This window comes from Felis catus, chromosome A3, assembly GCF_018350175.1.
Source record: "Felis catus isolate Fca126 chromosome A3, F.catus_Fca126_mat1.0, whole genome shotgun sequence".
Lineage (NCBI taxonomy): Eukaryota > Metazoa > Chordata > Mammalia > Carnivora > Felidae > Felis > Felis catus.
This window is the reverse complement of record NC_058370.1, coordinates 19,031,703-19,054,897: the sequence shown is the minus strand read 5'-3', so window position 1 is coordinate 19,054,897 and position 23,195 is coordinate 19,031,703. Positions and strand designations below refer to the sequence as shown.

The 23,195-nt window shown below is 51.7% G+C and overlaps 1 protein-coding gene and 1 long non-coding RNA gene across 4 annotated transcripts in view; one reads left to right on the top strand and one right to left on the bottom strand.

The window, feature by feature from the left end:
- Nucleotides 1–1,538: 1,538 nt before the first annotated feature.
- On the bottom strand, nt 1,539–6,621 carry LOC109497999. The gene is made up of 4 exons (XR_002154523.2): nt 6,186–6,621; nt 4,819–4,990; nt 3,419–3,550; nt 1,539–2,971 (listed from the first exon to the last, which is right to left on the bottom strand). It is a non-coding gene; the product is annotated as an uncharacterized LOC109497999 (long non-coding RNA).
- The window catches only part of PLCG1 (phospholipase C gamma 1), a 36,330-nt gene continuing 19,747 nt past the window's right edge, over nt 6,613–23,195 (top strand). Inside the window, exons 1-2 of one of the 3 annotated variants that reach the window (XM_023251252.2) lie at nt 6,813–6,947; nt 23,032–23,067. Coding sequence is in view for 2 of the 3 variants with exons in the window: in XM_023251250.2 (XP_023107018.1) it covers nt 6,731–6,947 (217 nt within the window). In the remaining variant the exon portion in view is untranslated. Of the gene's footprint in view, nt 6,948–23,031; nt 23,068–23,195 lie in introns of all 3 variants that reach the window. The other 2 variants (XM_023251250.2, XM_023251251.2) reach the window with 2 other exon arrangements.

The window sequence follows — 23,195 nt, the reverse complement described above, 5'->3', positions numbered from 1 at the left end:
TTCATACATCAATATACTATTTTAAATAATACATGATTTAAAATACTATATGCATGTGTGTATATATACACACACACATATATACATACATATATGTATATATACATACATATATATATATGTATGTATACACACACACACACACACACACACACACACAGGGGCGCCTGGGTGGCTCAGTAGGTTAATTGTCCAACTTGATTTCAACTGAGGTCATGATCTCGCAGTATGTGAGTTCAAACCCCATGTCAAGCTCCACACTGATAGTGCAGAGCCTGCTTAGGACTCTCTCCCTTCCTGCTCCTCCCCCTCCTCTTTCTTAAACTGTTATATTGGGCATTTGAATCATGCATCTCTAAGAAGGTTTATATTTTAGCTGCAAAAAAACACAAAATATCTGGAGTGCCCTTATTGCATAAACAAGTTGATCGCCTTATATTTGGAGCTGCCATATCTTCAGGCATATATGTTATCTCTCACTTTGCTCTACCCCCACACCCACCAACAAGTGTCCCTCCTCAGTGCTCCAAGGGCCCTTACCACACTGAATTGTCATCTACTGACAAATGTCTGTTGGCATTTCTTTACCCACAACTAGAGTAAGAACTTGGTCTGATTCATCTCTGCTGTCTTACTGCTATAGAGCGTCAGGAGTGTCTGTTAAAGAAAGGAAGAGAAAGCGGAAAAACAGAGGTCAGCCTGGGCCATGGCTGGCAAGGGCTCTCCCCTTCTCTTCAGAGAAGCAATTATGGTTTCCCTGCCACCTCTCTGAAAAGTCCTTATCTGGAGCCCGGCTCTCCTGCCTCAACATCTGGGACCTACTTCAGGAGCCCTTCAGCGAAGGGGAAGCAGAACCTGCAGTGAAAGCCAAGTCTTGGGTAGGCCTGGTTTTACCTGGAGTGACAGAAAACAGGAGGCTCTTGGGGCTGGGAGTCCATCCCAGGTAGGGAGGGAAGCAGAAGAACATGACCTAAGAAGTGTGAGATCCAACGACTAAATTGGAGCCATAGATGGATATTGGGGCCAGAGGTCAAGAGTCTGAAAAGCAGTTGTGGGGTGGAGCTCAGGGTGCATTGAGGTGAGTATGGAGTACCAGCTATATACTGAGGTACAGGTTACAGAGTCAGAGATGGGCTGATCAGACACCTAACATGAGAAACTACCAAGCAAAAATTTTAAAGAAAAAGGATAAAGTTTTATTTGAGGAAACAAGATTGCAAGTCTATAACTCTGCCTACTCTCAATTGTGGAAGGGCTTCACTGAGCTATAGAAGGTATATTATATCTTCTATATTCATGCAAAGTCATTACAAGGAACAAATGAAAACTGCATCAGCATTTGCTATTGATCTGCTGGGAACATTCTACACTATATCAGTCAAGTAAGTGTCCAATTGAGAAACTTCTTTCATAAATTTTTTTTAATGTTTATTTTTGAGAGAGAGAGAGAGAGAGAGAGAGAGAGAGAGAGAGAGACAGAGAGTGCGAGCAGGCGAGGGGCAGAGGGAGGGACACACAGAATCTGAAGCAGGCTCCAGGCTCTGAGCTGTCAGCACAGAGACCAATGTGGGGCTGGAACCCATGAATCATGAGATCATGACTTGAGCCGAAATTGGACTTCACCAACTGAGCCACCCAGGCACCCCAAGAAACTTCTTTTAGAATTTAACCCCAAGAAAATTTTTCTCCATCAGGGAATGTTACCAGAATAAAAAGTTTTTGCTTTGCCTACCAGGAAGCTCAGCCACATTCATTTCTCAGTAACAGCAGTCACGTTAACCCATACTAACCATATTATATTCCTCCTTCTAATGGCACATTCCATTTCTACAGTGCAATATTTTTGTCCTTTGTTTTAAATACTCTAAACTTTTTTAAAGGACTGGAAAGGAATACATTTGAGGTAGGTATACCGATGTGCCACTCAGATTCTCCTTCAAGGAAGCACTTGTTGCCCCAACTGCTGGAGGATCTCTCAGCTCTCAAAGATCACCTCAGCTGCAGAGAGCCATGTGACTGAGGCTGTGCTCTTCCCAGGGCTGACTGAAGTGGGGCTATGAAGGCCCAGCCATTTTCAAGCCAGCACCAGACAAAACAGCTCCCTGGAGGTTGGCTGCGGCTGTCATCAGGCCTGCATCACAGCTGAACTTCTCCCTGTGCCCTGTCCTGTTTCCTTCTCTCCTTTCCACAGTGTTGGTCCCAAGAGCACTCCCTAACAAACATTCTGCACACTAATCTCTGCCCCAGAGTCCGCTTCCCAAAGAACCTAATCTGTGACATCATTTAACCAACTATAGATGGTCCCTGATTTATGACAGTCTGACTTACAATTTTTCATCTTAATGATGGTGCAAAAGCGATATGCATTCAGTAGAAACCGTATTTTGGATTTTGATCTTTTCCTGGCTAGCCATCCGCAGTATGCTCCTCTCTCATGATGCTGGGCAGTGGCTATGACTCCCAGTCAGCTGTGTGATCAAGGTCAACAACCACTCTGCACCTGTACAACCATTCTATTTTTCACTTTCACTACAGTATTCAGTAAATTACAGGAACCATTCAACACTTTAGTATAGGACAGGCTTTGTGTTAGATGATTTTGCCCAACTGTGGGCCTGTGTAAGTGTTCTGAGCACATTTAAAGTAGGCTAGACCAAACTATGATGTTCTGGAGGTTAGGCCCAGTAAATGCATTTTTGGCTTACTGTATTTTCAACTTACGATGGTTTCACTGGGCTGTAACCCCATTGTAAGTCAAGGAATATCTATAACTAAAAATAAAAAACACATCAGGTAGGGGTATTAAGGAAAAGGGTGAGAACACACAACAAAATAGTTCATACCTACATGAGAGGCAATATAGCATTGACTCTGCAGCCAGGATGCCTGGGTTTGAATCCCCTCTCTGCCACCTCTCAGTTCTATGTCCATAAACATGTCTCTTAATCTCTCTGTGCCTCAGTTTTTTCATCTGTAAATTAGAGATAAGAGTACTTATTTCATAATGCTATAATAAATAAGTGAGCCAATGTGGGTAAAGCAGTTATAGAGGACTTACTATATGCCAAGCGCTGCTCTAATTGTTTCGATAAAGAAACACCTATCAGATCAGGCCCACAGGGCCAGAGGGGCATCGAGCCGGGACTCTTACCCAGAATCCAGGCACAGGGATGGTGGAGACCTGGGCATGTTGAAGCATGAGTGCTGACAGAAATAGGCCCAAGCAGGGCTAGCCTGGGTGATGTCAGGGCGTGTGCCTCGTGTGGGTTCTGGGCTGCTCCCTCCAAGCCAACACAGCTGCACGCCTTGCCAGTAACACCCACGTACCCATATATATGCTGAGCTGGGGGAAGCCCAAACCAACCACACCCTCTGCATGCCCTGCTTTTCCTGAGTCTCTTTGGGTGGAGGGAGGTACCTGAGGCTTGGGATGCTGGTTCAGAAGTCCCAGGAGGAAATGGGGCCTTGTTTTCTGATTAAGGGCCTGGCAGCAGGCTGAAAATTTGAGCTCCTGTTGACAGAGATTTCTGGAGCCCCTGGGGGCCTGGCCCTGGAGGCAAAAGCAAAAGCAAGGAAGCATGGTCTGTGTTGGGAAGCTCTTGGAAAATGGAGAAACAGATTTTAAAAGTGTATCACAGCCTTCAGGCTGCCCAGGTCAGTACAAGGAGGAGGGGGGCAGGAGTACTTAGGAGGGAGCGTCCTGGACATATGGACAAGATCAGATAAGCAGGGAGAGGCCCCATCCAGTCTCTGCCTATCTTCGTGGCTTCATCACCTCCCATGCTCCCCCTCACTTAGTAAACTCAAGCCTTCTTTCTATTCCTACACTCTTTAAGTTCTTTCTGGCCTCAGGGCCTTTATATATGATGTTACGTCCACCTGATAAGTACTTTCTTCCAACCCACCCCTAATAATTCACCTGGCCATCTACTCACATCCTGTAGGCCTATGCTGAGTCCTAGCAACGCCTTCCATTTCTACCAAGAGAGATCTAAAGTACGTGTTCCTTGTGTTTTATCTCCTAACCCTATGTGCTCTTCCTCCCTACCCGCCATCACCACTGTCCCTACATAACACCATTTCTCTGTTTAATGTCTGAATTCCTGGAAGGCTGGTGCTGGATTTCTCTTTTTCTTCCAACACATGGCACCAAGGCCCAGCACATGGAAGCTCAGGGGGAACACTACTTTAAGCCCAAGTCAGCCCAAGCCATATTCTAGGAGCACTCACGTTCTGTGAAGTTCCCTGTGCTCAGGACCAACCATGGCCAGAGCCTCCCCTCATCTGTACTGACTGGCCAGCTAGCCTCTGTGCCCACTGACTGCTGACCACCAGGACCCACTAAGGCTCCCTTGTGAAGCAGAAAATGTATTAAGTCAGACAGACCTAGGTTCAAATTCCCATTTGTTTCTTACGTGGCCTTGGGGCAAGTTGTAGAACTTACCTGAATCTCAGTTTCCTCATCAGTAAACTGGAGACAATAATCCCTGATTAGAGGGTGATTATGAGGATCAGGTGTAACCACAAGTGTAAGCCTAGGCCGGGTGGGTACCAGGTCAACTTTAGTGCCCTCCCTCCCACTTTAAAGGGTGGGCACTAGGTGGCAGTCCATCTCAGCCACTACACCTCCCTTCAAGTGGCAGAAGCCTGTAAGAGTCTCAACTTCATGCTGGATTCTCAGCTTCTTAGGAGCCACACTTGAGGGAATTAAAACACAAACCCACACAAGTTACCACTGCACCAAGACAAAGTCAGAGGCAGCCCCAGGCACTAGTCACCACTCAGCTGGGTAGGTTGTCTGAGCACACATATACTCACAAATTCCAGAAGCCTGGATCTTTCTCTGGCACCAGCTGGGTGCTCTGCTGGGCCTCTTGCCTCTGAAGTTGTCCTGCTCTGCCTGACTCAACATCTGTCAGATGGGCTCCACTGTGACCACAGGTGTCTTCAGTTTTTCTGTGACAGGGGTGTCCACATTGCAGGGGCAAGTCTAGGGAAATGGTTTCCGGAAGACGGAGTGTGAATTATTCAAATAACCACTTAAAGGCCTTGTGGCTGGAGAATGGAGAGTGAAGAGGAGGTGGGGAGAGATGAAGTGGGAGGGAAAGAAAGAGGCCAGACCACACAGGACCAGCTGGGACAGGAGTGAGTGTGAATTTTACATGCAATGGGAAGTCATGGAGGGTTTGAAGCCAAAGGTAGGGGATCACAATTTAAATTTCTTTTTAAAGACTGAAGCCTGAAGAATAGACGCAGGCCAGACCAAGGAGGGTAAATAGTCTGGATGAGAAAAGACAGATGTTGGGTTTGTGGGAGGAGTGGAGATATTCCGTGGTAAACAGGCCTTACAAGATTGCTGGGTGGTGGAGGCCGACTGAGGGCTCAAGGATACCTCCAAGGGTCTTGGCCCAAGCATCTTAGAAGAACTGGGGCCATGTTCTGAGAAAGTAATGACAGCGGGAAGAGCAGTTTGAAGAGGGACGTGCAGCCGGCAGTGGGATGCTTGGGAGATACAGATTTGGCGCTATGGGTGCCTGGGTCTGGGGGTGAAGCCATGGGAAAGGTCAGGTCGTCTTAGGAACTGGTTCAGGACCCAGCCCAGAGGAAGAAAAATTTCTGAGGCTGAAAGGCAGCGACCTGAAAGGAAGGAGGAAAACGCGGGGAGTTAGTCTGGGATAACCAAAGCTCCGGAGAGCGTTTGCACGGGCGCGTGGAGGCAGAGAGCGAGGTGGGGCGGGCAGTGGCTGATGAGTGGAAGGCGCAGAGATTTAGGCCACTGGGGGCCACGGATCTAAAGGCCCTACAGGGGACGCCCAGGACTGGGGGGCTTCTCCAAAAGACCGGACTGTCAAAAGCCACACTGGCCGCAGGGGCGGGGCGGACGAGTCTCGGCAGTCGCAGGAGCGGCCTGCGGGCCAGCCCTGCGCGGCCGAAGGGGAGGGGCGGGACAAGCCTGCTGTCCGTCAGAAACCGTCGGCCAATCCGCAGGCGTCTCCGCCCCCGCCCCGCCCCGGAGAGGGCGCGCAGAGGACCCGCCTCCGCTGCCGCCGCCGCCGCCGCCGCCGCCGCCGCTGCCGCCGCGGGTGTGAGGCGGCCCGGCCCGGCCTGGCTGGCTCCCTCCGCCGGGCAGCCCGCCCAGGTAACCGGGTTTGGCCGGCGGTCCTGGGGGCACTCTGCACCCTCACCTCTTCTTCCGGCCGCTGTGCGGGTAGTGCTTAGGGAGCAGGGTTGAGGACACGGCTGCAGCTGGGCCTGTGCGGGACAGTGGGCTGGGCAGCCGCCTATGCGTGTGCGACTGACTGACGGGCCGGCGCGGGGCTGCCGCGCGTGACGGGGCCGACGGGGACAGTGTGAGGAAGCTTTGCGGGACGGAAGGACGAGCTGGTTGAGCGCGAGCAGCGCGCACGCTCCCGCCGCCATTGCGCCCCGCGCCCCCGCCCGGGGCCTGTCTGGGGGTCGCGGGGCGCAGGCGCGGCAGGCGGGCGGAGGGTCCTTTCCACGGGCGCGCGGGCGCCTTTGTTCCCGGCGCGCGGGCCAGGGCGGAGCCTGCAGGGCCGCCCCGCCCCCCGCTCAGGCTCCGCCCCGTCTCCGCCCGCAGGAGCAGCCGCCGGGGCCCGCTCGCCGGCCGCCTCAGCCACAGCCGCCTGCTCCCGCCGGCCGGGCCTGCGCCGCCGCCGCCTCCTCCGCCGCCGCCCCCTTCCCCCTTACCACCGCCCCCAGTGCCGGAGCCATGGCGGGCGCCGCGTCCCCCTGCGCCAATGGCTGCGGGCCCGGCGCGCCCTCGGACGCCGAGGTGCTGCACCTCTGCCGCAGCCTCGAGGTGGGCACCGTCATGACTTTGTTCTACTCCAAGAAGTCGCAGCGGCCGGAGCGGAAGACCTTCCAGGTCAAGCTGGAGACGCGGCAGATCACGTGGAGCCGTGGCGCCGACAAGATCGAGGGGGCCAGTAAGTGCGCCCCCCCCCTTCCCGGGGCCCGCTGCGCGCGGGGGCCGCGGGGGTCCGCGCCCGGCTCTTGCGCGCGCCGCGGCCCGCGGCTGGAGTGACTTGGATAAACTTTCGGGCCCTCCCCCACACCCTCCGGTCCCCGCCCCCGCCTCGGCCCGGGTGGTCACTGGGGGCGGGGGGCATCCGGGTCCTCAGTCACCTGACAGGACACCCCCTCCCCCAGCCCGGGGTTGGGGCGGCGGGGGGGGGGGGGGAAGTGTTCCAAGCGCTTGGCCCAGAGGCCTAAAAATCCTAGTGGGTCTAAGATCGGCGGGGCAGGGGTCTGGTTCTTCCTAGCTCGGGAGTGGTGTTGGCCAAGGCGAGGGAAGCCAAGGCAGCGTCAGCCCACCCAGCCCCAGAACCTGGGGCCAGACCAGACGGTCACCGCCCACCACCTTTTTTTCCCAAAAGACAGTCTTGGTGAAACTTTCTGGGCCCCAGGCTGGGCTCCATGTGCAAAGGAACCTTTGGGTTCCCTAAGTAGAAGTTAGGCAGATGTTAGGGTAGGGTTGGTTTTGGATCAGAGCCAGCTCTACTCATCTCTCTTGGGGAGGGTGGAAGGTGGTCCTGTTTGGTTTGGAAAAGCCTGAGAGAAGGCAGTGGCTTTTTTTCCCCTGTTGCTGCTTTTGTCCTGAAGCTGAATTTTAGAGGTCTGCGTGGGTGGGCAGTCACCCAAAGCCAGGGCAAGGACTCTTGGTAAAGGGGCCAGGCTCCTCTTGCCCTTGGAAGCACATTCTCAAGAGGTTGGCCCAGAAAGGCCAGCCTCAGTGCCTTGGAGTCAGGTACTTTTTTCAAGAACGTGCAGCCAGTTTGGGGTCTAGCCCTTTGTGTACTGCGTCCTGTATTCCATGGCTGCAGAGAGCCGGGAGCGGCTACTTTTGGTTTCCTGCCTCTTTGCCTTCTCAGGACTGAGCTTGGCTGCTTTGGGGCAGGTCTCAGTTGGGAGGAGGGAGTTAGGGGATTTTGAAAAACCCCACAGGTCTTTCAGTGTTATTCCACTTAGCGCCATGCCTGTGCTGTGGCCGGATGGGCGCCCAGCTCTACCCTCCATTCCCCCGCCTCCAAGTGTGAGAGATAGTGCTGCTACCCTAGGTTGTAGGTTGCTTCCTGCAAGGACCCTCCCCCCCAGAGACTGGTGTTAGAACCAGGTCCATGTGGAGGAGGGGGGTCAGGAAGTGACACCCCCACAGGAACGTCCTACAGACCTCCTTGGGTATGGTGTACACGTGTGTAGATGGGTGAGGAGATTGGGAGGAAGGAAAGTCTTGTGGTGAGGCAGCCATCCTCAGCTACAAGCTCCAGATCTGATGCAGCTGCTGAACTTAGAAATGGCAGCTGCCTTCCTCTGTGCCTCCATCAGCCCTGTCAGCCATCAAGAGAAAATTTTAGTGATTTGAGAGACTGGATTCCAAAGTAGAGGAAGGACAGATACTACAGGGAGCTGAGATAGACTCCAGGCACAGCCCCTTCCTTGCTTTTATGGTGCTCCCTCTGCTCTGCTGAATTGGTGGCACTGGCTGGAGGTTCCTCGATAGAGATTTCCTGGGTAACTAACACTTCAAACCATGTGTGTGACCAGCAGGGGTAAGTGCAGCACACTGGTTGAAGGCAAGGATGGATTTGAAGCCTGTATATTCGTTGTGTTTTCCTTAGCCAATTGTTTATCTACTCTCAGCTTAGTTTTCTTATCTGTAAAACAGGAGTGGTAATATATCCACCTTATATGGTTGCTCTGGGGATTAAATAGGAAAATTGATGTAAAACATCTCACAGTGCTTGACACACTGTAAACGTTTAATAAGTGTGAGCTGGTTTTAATAATAACGATAGCATTAGTAGACTGTGACTGTCCTCCTCAACCCTGGACTGGAAATGTTGAGGGAGGTGGAGCGTGGCTTTAGGAGAGGGTGAGAGTATAGGAAGGGAGGAGGATGGGGACCAAGTTCACATTTCACTTAGATCACTACCCGGAAAAAGGGAGGAAATGGTTTTGTTTTGCTTCAACTCTTCTCCTCACCCACCCACCTGTCGTATAGAACAGTACATGACAGAGTAAAACTTACGGAGTAAATCTATGGAGATTTGCACATCTGACTCCTGGGTGTGACTTTCTTATTTGTAAGATGGGGCCTGAACAGAAGGGAGGGGTGTGAAGAGGGAAGAATCCAGTCCATGGTGTCTCCGGTCTTTGGAGGCTGGTGGCAGGAATGCAGAGGACCCACGGCCCCAGCCCCCAAGGGTAGATAAGCTAGAGAAATACAGATTCAGTGATCTTATCAGCTTGGAGCATAGGCAAAGACTATAGAAGGAGTCTAGGCCCTTTGATTTTGGAGGCCCAGGTTGAAGAAGTCTGAGTAAAAATGCTAGTAGATGCTTGTGTAGAGTTCACACTTTGTAAATGGAGCCTCTTGCTGAAGCTGCCCCACTCCTGCCCATTCATGCGGGTACCTTGTTGGTGAGTTCTGATCCCTGCAGCCCCCTCTGCAGGCTTTGAGGAAGTTTGGACTGCCAGCTGTGATCCCTGCCACCTGGCCTTTTCCTGCCGACTCTGCTAGGGTTCCGTATAGTGCTTGTAGCCTGGCCAAGGAGAGAGGCACTTCTCATACCCTCAGGGTGTCTGTGGACCTGAAGGAGGGATGCTGTGGTTCAGTGAAAATGCACACCGCTCATGCATCAGGCCTCATTCTGACCCAACTCCATGCTCTCTCACTTTGCCACTCGTGAAATGGGATCTGGCACTTGCTGGTTTCTAAGGTGATAGTTTGGGTAAAAAGAGGGGTGGGGAAGTGCTTTGGTGTCTGTTGTCATGGTGATGTGACAGGAACCAGGTTGATGTTTGGTTTTTTATGTTGCAGATACTGACATAAATGAATACAAAGCAATTATAGACTTCCTGCTGAGTGCTACAGAGACTTTTCATCATATTTTCTTGGCTAATCTTCACAAGGGTCCTGGGTATGTGTGTGTGTCTGGAGTCCTATCCCATTTTACAGATGAGGAAATGGAAATATAGGGAGTGAATTGTGCCATGGAGTGATAGTCCTAGTTTGTGACAGCCTCACTTAGACCCAGCTCTCCAGTCATTGGCTGGCCGGCCATCCCAAGAGGACTCAGCCCCAGGGTTGTGCTGACAGTGGATCTCAGGCTCCATGTCCCAGTGGTGTCTGTTGCTCCTCTAAGGACAGATTTTTGTGCCTAGACCTGCATTACAGACAGCCTCAGCCTCTCTAGGTTCTGGCTTCACATTTTTCCTTCTGGTGCCTTTCTGGGGTGAGCTGGTTCAGTCAAGGGTCATTGTGGGCACAATGGCCTGTGTGAAGATTCCATGGAGGGTTCTGAATGACAGCCATGCTCTTCTGTGGAACTTTTGGAGCCTCAGGCTTTCGTCTTTGATTCTTGCCTACCCTTCTAGATGCTAGGCCCCTTAGATGGTAAATGAAAACAGGTCCTTGCTCTCAGGGAAACTAAAACAGACAATGATAATTCCTAGTGGTACCTTTGATGGGAGTTGGCCGGGGTAGGGAGGGAGGGGTCAGTATGGTGGCAGAAGAGAGTAAACCGCCCAGACTAGGCAGTGAGGCTCAGAGAGGAGGTGATATTGGGACCAGTTATCTTGGACTTGACCTCTGTGGCTGTCAGGCTGGCAGGGAGACAGACCACAAGGCCTGCTCTGATGGCTGGGCCCAAGGCACCTGGGGTGGGCAGGCTGGGTGTCATGGGGGTTTTCTTTGTGCTGGCTGATTGCTCCCAGTGAGAGCTGGGCAAGAACACATGTCCGGATCTCCAGAGCTAGCCATCCCTGCCTGTGTGTTTCCTGTCTGACTGTAGTTTTTCCAGGGGAAGTCAGACCTCTTAGTGTTTCCTTAGCACCCCACGCTTGCCCTGACGTGTGGGCTTCCAGACCAGCTCTGCCAGGCCCCCTTTTTAGCTGGGGCTCTCTCTTTCCTGTGAATGTAGGAAAGGGCCTGCTTCACAGATGACTGGAGAAGCTGAGCATACCCAGCATTGGGCCCCCCCACCCCTGCAAGACCTTCAGCTGAGGAGAGCCCTAGGAGACGTGGTGGTGCGATAAGAGGAGGGGGAATGTTCTTGTGCACCTTGTAGAGTGTTTTGTACATGGCGCCCATGCTTCCCTGGGGGGACATCTTTGAGAGAAGGATAGTAATAGGTGACAAGATTCTAGGCAGAGACAAGAGTAAGGAATGGCCGTGAGCAGCCAATGGTAATTGAGCCACAGTAACTAGAGGTTTGTGGCTAGAATCAGTCAGATCTGACTTTAAGACTCTGTGTGTGTGTGTGTGTGTGTGTACGCGTACATATACGTACGTACATACATACGTACATAGATGCATAGGCTTGAGTCACCGGTTAGAGATCTTGGCCACTAGCCTTGTTTTGTGTCGCCTCTTAGAATGAGGAGCATTTATTCAATAAATGTTTGAACACCTCCTCTTTGCCCAGTGCTAGGCACTAAAGGTGAATAACACATGGACTGTGCCATTGAGGAACTCCCACACTCTTGGAAGAGACAGAACTGGGAACATGTAATTATAACCGTGTATCCTGTGTACCATAATAAAGGTCTATACCAAGAGCTCGGCTTAGTGAGCTGGGGTTGAGAGGAGAGAGCCAGGGAACGCTTCGCAGAGGAGGTGACCGGTGAGCTGGGCCTTGACTGATTGAAGAACTTGCCTGTGCCCACGCTGAGGCACTGGGGATCCTTATGTGGGGGTCGGGTATGCATTTAGTGTGGTAGAGGTAAGGCTGGGGGTGGTGGGGAGCAGTTCCGGGACAGCCACAGGGTGCCATGCTCATAGGTTACGCTCCGTCTTATAGGCCGTGCCTGTCAGTAGAGGCTGAAGCAGGGCTGTCTTGCATTTTATCTGGGAGAAGTTGAGGGAAGCCAGTGGAGCTGCTGCACTTTTCAGGAGAGAGCTGATGAGTAGGGGCAAGACTTCCTTGCTGAGGCAAGGCAGGGATACAGCAGTGGTGGACGGGAGGGGGTCTGGAGGGATGAGCATAGTAGTTTATAATTTAGCATTTGGGTTCTGAACTCACACTACTTAGGTTGTGTAACTAACTTGCTCTGTGACTTTGAGCTTGTGACTTTCTCTCTGGGGTCCTTGTCTACAAAAGAGGGTTATAGGAATAAGCTGCACTTGTCTCGTAAGGATATTGTGAACATTTGAGGAGAGTCTTCATAAAGTGTTTCACATGGAGTGTGGCACAGTGGGCGTTCTGACAAGGAGGAAGATGAGGATTAAGTTCCCCAGGAGGACCCAGTAGTGGAAGACAGCTAATGTACCTATTGTATTGAGGGTGTGGTGCCTGGCCACCAACCCCTTTGGTTTGGAGACCAGGGGGCCTACCCATTTTCTCTCTCCAAGCTCTCAGCAGCCCTGATGTTGTTAGGGCTCTTTCCTGCTGCCAACTTTTGCAAGGTGACAGGGTAGTTGGCTGAAAGCAGCTGCTTTGGTATCATATTGGCCTATTTCTGTGTGCCTAGTCCAGAGAAATACTATCTGAGCACATTGATTGGAGACCCGTGTTTTCTGGAAGTGCTTTAATGCTACCACCTGAATATAATAGGGCCTGTCTCTGCCTCTGCTGTCACTGTTCTTGTCAGTCTTTGTTAAGTCATGGCCTCTCTTCCCATTTTGTGCTTTTTCCTCTTATATGGCTTCAAAGAGGTCAGAGATGAATAAGTCAGAGGGAGGAAGTGAGGCCTAATGTCACAAAGGTCTGATATTAGGGGATAGGAGACTTTTTGCCCCCTCTCTATTTCCTTAGAACTGGAGAAGTCAGTGGCAACTTTGAGGAGAGTCCTGGGAGAAATGGGGGTGACAAAGGAAGAAGGGAATGTGCTGGTGCTCCGTGTAGAGTGCTCTGTTCGGAGAAGCATGGTGCCTGTGCTTCCCTAGAGGGAACTCTTTGAGAACAATAAGGGAACAGGTGACAAGACTCTAGGCAGAGCCAAGGGTGTTGAGTGGCCTTGAGCAGCCATTGGTAATTGGGCTCCATATGACTGAAGATTTGTGGCTCAAGTCAGATTTGGGTTCGAGTCTCAGCTCTTCCTGTGACCTTGGGTAAGTTACTTTAACCTATCTGAAACTGATTTTCAGCTGTAAAAGTCACTTCCTCATAGAGCTGTATATTAGCAATAGTCAAATAAAGTTGCATATGAGAGTAAGAGATTTTATGTGAAAGTGCTCTGCATAGCATTTGGCACTTGTGGGCACTTAATAAGTATTTGTTTAGTATGCTTTCGCCTTAGCTAACTACAGAGCTCAAGTTCTTTCCACCACCAAGCATGGCCACTGGTGGCTGTTCTGAAAGCCTGGGCTACAGATCTGTTTCCTGCTTGTTTTCTTTGTTCCTTTTCTGAGTTTGTGCATGGAGGACTGGAGAATGAGGAAAATTGGGTATTTGAATAGTGCAGTGAGTTTATGGAGCATTTTCTTATCTGTGCTATTGTTTATGTGCCGCCACAGCTCATGTATCAATGGAGGGCAAGAATGGTTAGCCCTCTCTCATAGATGAGAAACCAGGGCCGCCAGGGTAAGGTGCAGCAAGTTCGTGGCAGTGCCGGGACCAGAGTGTAGGATCTCTGATTTCTACTACAGTATTCAGTTTATTTTTCCACTCTTGAGAAAATGACAAAAAGAAAGACTATTCTGGAGGACCAACATGTTTTTTAATGTGGACAGAGTGATCTGATCCACTCTGCCCTCTGGCCAGATGTGCTGTTGGACCAGCCCAGGCTTCTGGCCGAGGACAAACTGGACATAGACCCTCCATCTAGATCATCTGCCACCTTCATCTTGCCATGGCACCTCCAGCAGACACTTTCCCACACTCTTGGCTGGGGGTGAATATAGCAGGTGATGTGAGGTAGGGGACAAAAAAGCCCTGCTCTGACTTGCTGTTACTGGCTCACGATGATGACTGCACATCAGCCTCTGCAGGGAAATGAGGACCTGGGGCTCTGTGCTTGAGGTACTCTGAGAAGGGCCTCTCCTTGATGACAAGCTCAGATGCAAAGATTCTTCCAGGTGTTCCTTCATTTGCCTGCCTAGCAATGTGTGTGTTAGGCCTGCTAACCTAGACGTGAGAACTGCAAACTCTGCCTTGTTCCCAGTGGTAGTAGGTCTCTAGGCCAGTGTGTTTTATCACTATAGCTACTCTGTCCTTAAAACAACAATAAAAAACCCCCAAATCCCAGCTTTCCTGGGCTCTTGTGACACACTGAACAAGCAAGGCAGCACCGTGCTTCCCTGGCTTTGGGCTCTGGCATTTGCTGACATGCCAAGCACCATGGGGTCCAGTAATAAATGTAAAGTTCGAGGTAGGTACAGCCAGAAAGACAGAGAAAATAATTGCAGGACCTGGGGAGTGCTGTGGAGGAAAGAAACCAGAGGCTGTTCTGTCAGTCAGGAGACGTGAGAGTGTGTTCTGATAATGAGTAACCCCAGATCTCAGTTGCAGACAACAAGTGAGGCTCGTTTTTCACTTCTACTATATGTGTGTGACCATGACAAGCCACTCCACTGGTTCTCAGAGAATGGCCTCAGTGGCTCTGGGTCAGCCTCCTGGTGCAGGGCCCGAACGCTGGGCAAACCAGGCTGGAGAGGGCTTCGGAGACCAGAGGCTGGGGAAGAATTCATTTCTGTGTCTTGGCATGGGCAGTGGTGCAGGTGGCTCTGCTGTTGGGGCAGATAGACTGCTGCCCGTGTGGCCGTGCTCTCTGTAGTAAGGTGCCTTTGTGTTCAGAGTTGAGGTACCATAGCTGTGCCACTGCCTCATTGTTATCTCCCTGCTGTGCCCTCCTTGAGCTGCCCCTGAACCTATGATGTTGTGGCCATAGCTTCCTGCTGTTTTCCCGGAGGTAGGGCCTCTCATTGCCTCCTCACCGATGCTCCTAGAGTCCTTTTGCTGGATATGCTGGCACCTCCACAGGGAGCCTTCAGGAGAGGGAGAGGAGGAGGAGAGGTAAAGAAGTGTGGGAAATGGGTCTCCCTTGAATACTCTGGGGTTGGGGGAAGAGGCAGTGAGAACATGGAGTTGGTTGCTTTGGAGGGGGCTGGGGTCCCAGGAGATGGGACTCTAAGAGTCTCTGCTTACCATTTTCACTTAGCTCTTAACATTCCCCCCCACCCCCCTTGTAACACTAGTTCCTTTCGAGGTGGTGCTTGGCTAGCCTTTAAGAGGCTGCAGTGGCTGTGTGCCCAGGCACAAGTACTAGCTCTCTCCCCCACTCATCACCTCCTAGGAACCGGGCCCATCCTGGGGGAAGCAGGGAGGGCTCCTTTTTATAGCCACATGTAGGCTTTGTGTATAGGCTCTGCTGCTTCCTTCCGGGCCCTTCCCGGTGTTGGCGGGTGGCCCTGGCTTCAGTAAGACTCAGGATGCAGAATAAATGGGTGGGGCTTTCTTCTGCAGAAGACTGGCATCTCCTTTGCTGAGCCCATGCCTGGCACAGAGGACTCTGGGGGTAGCAAGCAAGTAAAGGAGGTGACTTGGTCCTTGATCCTGGGACGCTTGCAATCTAGAACATGGAGAAAACCGTGAAAGCCCAGAGCCAGCAAGAGGCAATTTGTACCTAAGGCATTATAGGCTGAACCCAAGGGTCCAGACACAGTCAGCTTCCTCTGTAGCAGCCCATCTTGCCCTGGTGGAGTCCCTCCTCCTGCTGGCTGGCATGCCAGCATTGGTTAGAGAATCTGTACAAAGGCTATGCGGTGCCTGGGAGCAAGGCGTGGGCACGGTGAAGAGTGGGCGGTCTGACGGAAGCTCCAAGCCCTGGCAGTGAACACTGACCAGACTGGTGAGGGGCCGGGCCACAGCAAGTTTGACCACTTGTTTGTGTGAGATCTAATTCTAACTCCGTAGGGGTGGGCCGTTCACTTTGGGGTTGGCTTCCTGTTTTCTTGGACACCTGGGGATATGGCTGAGCTGAGGGAAGTGGTTGTTTAAGGGATGGCCCCAGGTCACAGTGTCCTTGGCTTGGCCTTGTCTGCGGGGGGAGTAGGGCATTGACCACACTGGGCCGTTGGCTGTTAAGCTGTGGGTGTGTGGTGGGTAAATTCTAACCCCACAGGATTGAGTGACTTTAGCCTCAGGCCCAAGAGTGTGTGTCTGAGTTCATGGAGTGACTAACCCTGGGAAGGAGAAGAGGAGCTGGCCACAGGTTCCAAAGGCTTTTCAGCCTGCTTGGGGGCAGGAGGTCAGCAGTGGGGGTTGGCAGTGGTGGGGCGCCGGGGGTGATAGATTCTCTGAGGCTCTGCAGACCACTTCCCCCAATTCCAGCTAATTTTCCTCCACTTGTTGGGAGGCAACTTTCCTCTTCCTACCCTAGTCACTTCCTCTACCCAAAGAAGTAGCAATTGAGTATAATGTGCCTGTTGGCCTTTCTTGGAAGCTCTCAGCATATCCACTGAGGAGGTTAGAAAGGGTAACATATGTCACTTTGTCCAGGATTTTACTCAGGGCCCCTTGAGACCAGCAGTGAAATACAGAGAGTATCCCCTCCAGTGACCAGAGAATGCCTGGTGCCTGAACCATTTCCACAAGGATGTCCAGTGGGAGGATGAGACTCTGCAGGCTGGGGTGGGAGGCAGCGAGGAGCCTTTAGGGGAGGTGAGGCCAGAAGCCATCTTAAGTGGGTAGAACTAGGAAATTAAAATCAGGAGGGGGAGGTCCCAAGGTAGCCATTCCTGTTGACCAGCCCCTAGCTGGGCTTCCTGGGGAGGCAGTGAGTTCCCGTCACCTTGGAGTGAGGTCAGAGGCTAGAAAATGCCTCAAGGCCTTGCCTGCCCAGGAAGTAAAAGGAGGACAAGAAGAGTGCCTTGGCTTGGTCTGGCATGGCCCAGAGGGAGTGTGGCCAGATGCTGAGGAGAGCCTGGCTCAAACAGGAGAGCCTAGTGGGGTGCTCAGAAGAGGGTGTCTGGGCGAGCAGGCCTTGCCTTCATGACTTCTTTCATTACTTAGTACATTTCCAATCTCCTGGTCAAGGTTGACTCTGCTGGGTAAGGTTTAAGGGCTGGCCCCCTACCTCCCTCCCACCCCGCTTCCCCCAAGAAGGAATAGGGCTTGTGTGGTAACACGGAAAGCAAAGAGGCAGGGAGCCAGGGCTGGCATGGAGCTTCACAAGGAGCTCCGCAGAGGAGGCCACTGCTGTCCCCCTCCCATCTGCCCTCCCACCTCAGCCCCTGTGGTTTGGATCCCCAGTCAGAGGCCCCTGTTGTTTCCTTGGGGGAGGGAGGCCTAGATTTTTTTGTCTTCCAAGGCATTCCATTTCCTGCTAGGCCCTGGGGACTAAAAGTTGACAGGCACAATCCATGCCCTCATGGAGCTCACACTCCATTGGAGAAGACAAAACACGCATAGGATTCCTACTCATCTAGGTGCTTGGTAAACATTGTTGTGATAATAAATAAAGCTAGTAGGGCTTGTCCAAGGATTAGGTTGCAGGTGTTGAGAGAAAAGGAAGTGCTAAGAATGGTTCCAATGTTTCTAGTTCTTGTATCTGTTGGGAGGTGATGCTGTTAGCTGACCCATGAGGTGTGACAGGAGGCCTGGGTTTTGGTGAGAGAAATGTTGAAGAGTGTTTTTGGGCTTGAGGGGTTTACTTTGAGTTGTTTTTGAGGTGAGCACGTGGAAATGGCAAGTAGTAGTTGGACCGAAGGGTCTGAAGCTTAGAGGTGAGGACCGTGGTGTCTGTAAGAGGAGGAACTGAAATCTGCGCATCAATAACTGGGAAAAGGTAGAACATTGGGAGAGGAGAGGACCTTGGCCTCAGCCTTGAGAAAGGCCAGTGTTTAATGCGGATAGGCCTGAAGCCCAAGAAGAAGGGGGAAACTCAGGAGAAGTTATGAAGGAGAAGCCAGGGGCAGAGCTCCAAGCAGGAGGCAGGCTGTGGTCAACCTTGTTGACTGCTCTGAGGGTCAGGAAAGAGGACGATGGAAAAGTGACTTAAACTCAGTGCTCTGGTTCTCCTGGTGGCCTGAATATACTAGGGGGAACAGTTCATTGGACTTTTGAGGTGCTGGACAGTTATGGGACCTGGCCCTGCTGGGCCCTCAGCTTCTTCTGTAGCTGGGGCCTGGCAGACACAAGACATCTAGAAAAAAACTTGGACAGCATCAGCCGGTGGTGGTGGCACAGGTCAGAGTTTTCAGGACCTCTGCTTGGGGGGCTGACCCATGGGCTGCCTGGGGAGTTATTTAGGTCTGGATAGGAAAGTTGGAGCAAGCCCTTGTCCATAGTGCAGCTTTCCCCTGTTGTGGCATTGAAGGCCAGTGTAGGCCTGCTGTCCCTTACCCTCTTCCATGAAACTGAATGCCCACTCCCACCTCCAACATCCGAACTGCTTCATTGATGCCTTGGCTTCCATGATCCCCTCTGCCTGACACAGACAGATCAGCCCTTCAGACCTGCCTTCTACAGAGCAGTCTGAGAAGCCCCTGAGAGCCCTGCTCACTTTCTCTGTGCTGTCAACACCACAGACATCTCCCTGTTGTTCCATCTTTGCACGACCTTACAGTTATCTGCTTCCACATCTGTTTCCGCCATCAGCCAGGGGCTTTTCTGAAGGGCAGGAACTCAAGTGCCTTATTGATCTTTGTTTACCCAGGACTCAACCCAGGCCCTGATACTGAGTAGATAGGTGTCTAATACTTGTTTGATTAGATGATGGAATGAATGAATAAGCATAATAGGCAACTGCTCAGCTCTCTCCCAGCTTTGAGTTCTCTGGGTGGGGCCTCCTTTCCTTTCCTTCCTTTGTGGCCTAGGCATGGTGTTCCCATCTCTGACATCGATGGGATTAGTCTAGCATTATAGGCAAGAGGCTGCCTGTCTGGTGGTGTGAAAGCTATGGGCCATGCAGAGGGTCCTAGTTCTGCCATGAACCACCATGTGACCAGCATAAGACCCTTTGGAACCTCCATTTTCTCATTGCTCCAAAGAGGAGATTCATCTAGAATCTAGACTTTGGATGATTCATGTGCTGGCAAGGATCCTTTACAGCTGTAACCTGAAGCAGTTAGTACATATGGGTTCAAGGTCCCATGTAGGAGGACCCTGCAGACCTCCATCCAGCTGTCTGAATGGCCTTTTCCTGTTTATCAAGGTGGGAGAGGGCCCAGACACCGAGTCAGACGTGGCTGCCCTTCTCAGTCAGGTGTTTGGGGAGGAGTGACTGATGAAACCCCAGCCAGAAGCAGAGGCTAAACTCTGCCCTGGTACATCCTGGACTCCCAGATTCAACCAGGGTTTCCTTGTGTACACCCTGGGAAGGGGCTGTGGCCTCTTTCCCCTGCTACTCTGGTTTGAAAGCAGCTGCTGCACAGGAATGGGAAGAGATAAGCCCCATCCTCACCTTTTCTTTGTTGAGTGACCCTGTGGCCCCAAGTTTCCGAGCCTCAAACCTTGTCTGTAAAATGGAGGTAAATAGCTACCACTCCTCCCCCCCCCCCCCATCCCCACTTTTGACTTCCTCTCTGGTGGGATCTGGGAGCTGCTTCTGACTGTTTCTGTTGGAAAGTAAGAGGGGGAAGGTCACAGTCTCAGAACAGAGGGGATTGGGGGATCTGAGGGGAACTCTCCTTCCAGAGGCCTTGAGCAGCGTGGTGACTGCTGGCCCATTCCATGCCCCCTGCTTCCAGCTTTGTCAGGTGTTTTTCCCACCTGTGCCTAGGTTCTGTCCTTGCCTCCCTTCCAGGCACCTCCATCCTTCCCCTTCGGAGGTCTGCAGGCTGTGAAAGCTGTATCTTCTAGTTACAGCTGCCTGGGGGCAGAGTGTCTTTGTCTCTGGCTCCCTCTGAGGGGGGCTCTGGACTGCAGTGCCTGCCCTATCCTTGGGGCGCTGCACGGGAACTTGTGTAGGGGTGACAGACAGAAGTAGGGGGCCAGGAATTGGGCACAGAGCAGTTGCTTCCCCTCGTGGCTTCCTTCCTCCATCTCGGCATCCTCTGAAAGAGAAGGGTCCGTTCCATTTGTGTTTCCATTTGTGTTCCCTCTCCCTGCATGTGTAGTTTCTTTAGAGGGTAATGAAAGAGGTGGTGGGGTGGGGTGGGGGCAACTGGGAATGGCCCATTTGTGTACCCCAGGCTGTACTTGGAAGGGCTAATGATGGAAGAGCATTTGGGGGGAAGATTTTTTTTTAATTTTTTTTTTTTAACGTTTATTTATTTTTGTGACAGAGAGAGACACAGCATGAACGGGGGAGGGGCAGAGAGAGAGGGAGACACAGAATCGGAAGCAGGCTCCAGGCTCTGAGCCATCAGCCCAGAGCCCGACGCGGGGCTTGAACTCGCGGACCACAAGATCGTGACCTGAGCTGAAGTCGGACGCTCAACCGACTGAGCCACCCAGGCGCCCCCAGGGAAGATTTTTTTTTAAAGATTTTATTTTTAAGTAATCTCTACAGTCAGTGCAGTGCTAAAACTTATGACCCTGAGGTCAAGAGTCACATGTTGTACTGAATGAACCAGGTGCCCCACTGGGGGAGATTGTCCATCTCTCTGGACTTGCTCTTCTGAATCTCCTGGTGGCCTTGGCTTAGAGCCAAGGAGGGCAGAGTGCTGAGGGAGCCCTGCTTTTTCTGTTCCTCAGAGCTCCACTAGCTTCCTGTGGTTCCCATCAGCTGCAGCAACCTTTGTGTAGGGACTTCCCAGTATTTCCAGATAGCACTGGCCCCCAGGGGCCATGTCTCCCCCCTCCTTCCCAACTGTGACCACTCCTTCTTTCTTCTATCCCCATAGTAAACCTCACCAACTTCTGTATTTGCATATTGGTTGTAGCTCCTCTGCCTTTGTTGCCCCACTGCACCACCTCTTCCAGGAAGCCATCCCTGATACCATCTTTGAGCATCTTTGGTCTTTGCTGCCTTTGTTAGATAACGAGCTTTGGAGTCTAACTCATGTGTTAATTCTTGCTCCTTAGCACTCTGTAAACATTTTGAGTCCTCCTAGGACCTAGGTTTTGGGAGTGGAAAGGGCCAAATGTAGTATCTTCTTTGGGGAGCTAGCTTGCAGCCAGTGACCTAGGTACCTGGAAGCACTAGACAGTGTGACAAGAGTGGCAGAGCACTGGGTATGCCACTGGACTGGGCCTGATGGAGAGAAGGTGGGCCTGGCATGTGCAGAGGCTTGGAGGGAGGAGTGTGGTCTGAGAGCTGATGGGCTGGGGTCCTTGCAGTTTGCTGCTTTGATTGGACCCGGCCCGTTTGGAGGAGGGTTGGACTTTCCCCAGCTTCCCCCAGCGCCCTCTGCAGGCTAGGCACACAGGCCTGGAGGAGATCTGGAAGTCCACATACCACGGGTGGGAGTAATGAAAACCCCCAGACCTGACCAGATAACATTCACTTACCTCTTTCAAGCTCTCTGGATTTGGAAAAACAAACAAACAAAACGTTCATACTTACCATGAGTTGTAATTCTTATAAATTGCAAAATGTGTGTGTGTATAATATATTTCTGTATGAATAATTTCTGCAGTTTCATCAATTAGCTTGCCTTGTAAAAGGAAAAATATTTCACTGAAAGCATGTTTCATATCCAGAAATTTGTGATATGGGCCACTTCCTTCTGTTTTTTTTGTTGTGCTGGTGGTGGTGTTCTTGGCCATATGTTCATCATTTGGGGGGTTTAATTTTCAGTATGTCGTTCTGTCTCTTTCTGGTGAGATCACTTTGGTGTCTCTTATTGACATCTCGTAGTAGCCCAATGAAGAAGGGGCCAGTAGTGGTGATCCCAATTTGCAGGTGAGAAAAATGAGGCCCAGAGTTGGGGCTGTGCCTCCTGCCTGCCTTTCCAGTGTTTGGTGTTCATGATCCTTCTCTGTACATCCTCCTTGTCCGATGGGTGGTTAATTGACCAGTAGGTTTGGAGGACCTCTATCTTTGTAGGGCTGTTTGGAAAGTGGCTTCACTGGGGGCAGGGAACGTTAGGATACTGGTTCTTGACCAAGAATCTTGGGTCTAATTTAGAATCTTGGATTTGATGCTGGGCTCCCTTCTCCCTGTCCCAGGGCCTACCATGGGTAGAATGAAATCTGCTATGGATCAGGATTGGCTGGTTCTCCTGAGCCATATTCATTAAGATACCCTGATAAAGGTTTGGTGCCTCCCCGCCCTTCCCCCTCCTCCCCCATACCCTTTCTCTTCTCTATTGTTCCTGTACTGGGCAAGAGGAGGGCTGGTGGGGCACTTGTGGCTCCACCTGATGTCTGGGAGGGGTTGGGGAGCAGGATTCTAAGACCGGAAGCAGCTCTTCCCTCAGAAGAGCCTAGCATAGACAGGTCCTCTATGGTCATTGTCTTCAACCCCTTCTCAGGCTGCAAACTGGCTGCCTGTCATTTAGCTTGTCCCCTTCATGGCACCCTCTCCTCTCCTCATGCAGTAGATTGGGTGCTGTCCCAGAGTTAGGGACCTACTTTCCCACAAAGGCAAGTTCTAAGCTGGCCCTGAGAGCAGCAACAGTACTCTTTGTTGTTTGTCTAGCTACCCACCTCTCAAAGTGCATGGGATCAGTTCTGGGGCTCAGATGAGGAAACTGAGGCTCTTAAAGGGAAAGTGACTGCCATTACTGGTATGTCCAGAAGGCAGTTGCTCTTCAAGCCTGCCTGACCCAGCCATTCAGCATTGAGTAACTGCTGGTCTTTAGTCTCTGTGGCAAGGAGTCTGTCCCTGGGCCAAAATAGGAGAGAAGGGCGGGGGTTTCCTTGTCTGGTCATGCAAGCTTTGGTTTTGCAGCTTCAGTCTTGTGGCATTCTGCCTCAATGCTTAGAGCTGGCCCCTGCCACCAGGCAATGAGCCTGTTTCCTTCTGCATAAAAATCAATCCAAGGTTGGGGTGGTCAAGGCAGGTCAAGGTTGAGTCTCCTCTGTGAATATCTTTATGTCATAGTCTGTTTGCATGTGATGGTCAATTGGCTGTCCTAACAAAAACCTTCATTTTATCCATGGTCTGCCAGAGAGGAGAGCAGACTGAAGCCCAGCTATACACTTGGAAACAGGATTTGAAAATTGATCTTTGTGATTTCAGATCTGTTTGTCTCCCGTTCTGATGCCACACCATAGGGTACGTATGCCTCAGACTCTTGATGAGTGTGCAGGTGGGGTGCTGTGGCTGCAGGGACTGCAGGCTCAAGAAGCAGCTCCTGGCTTAGAGCATGTCTGCGTGCACTGATCTGAACTTTGGTCCCAGGA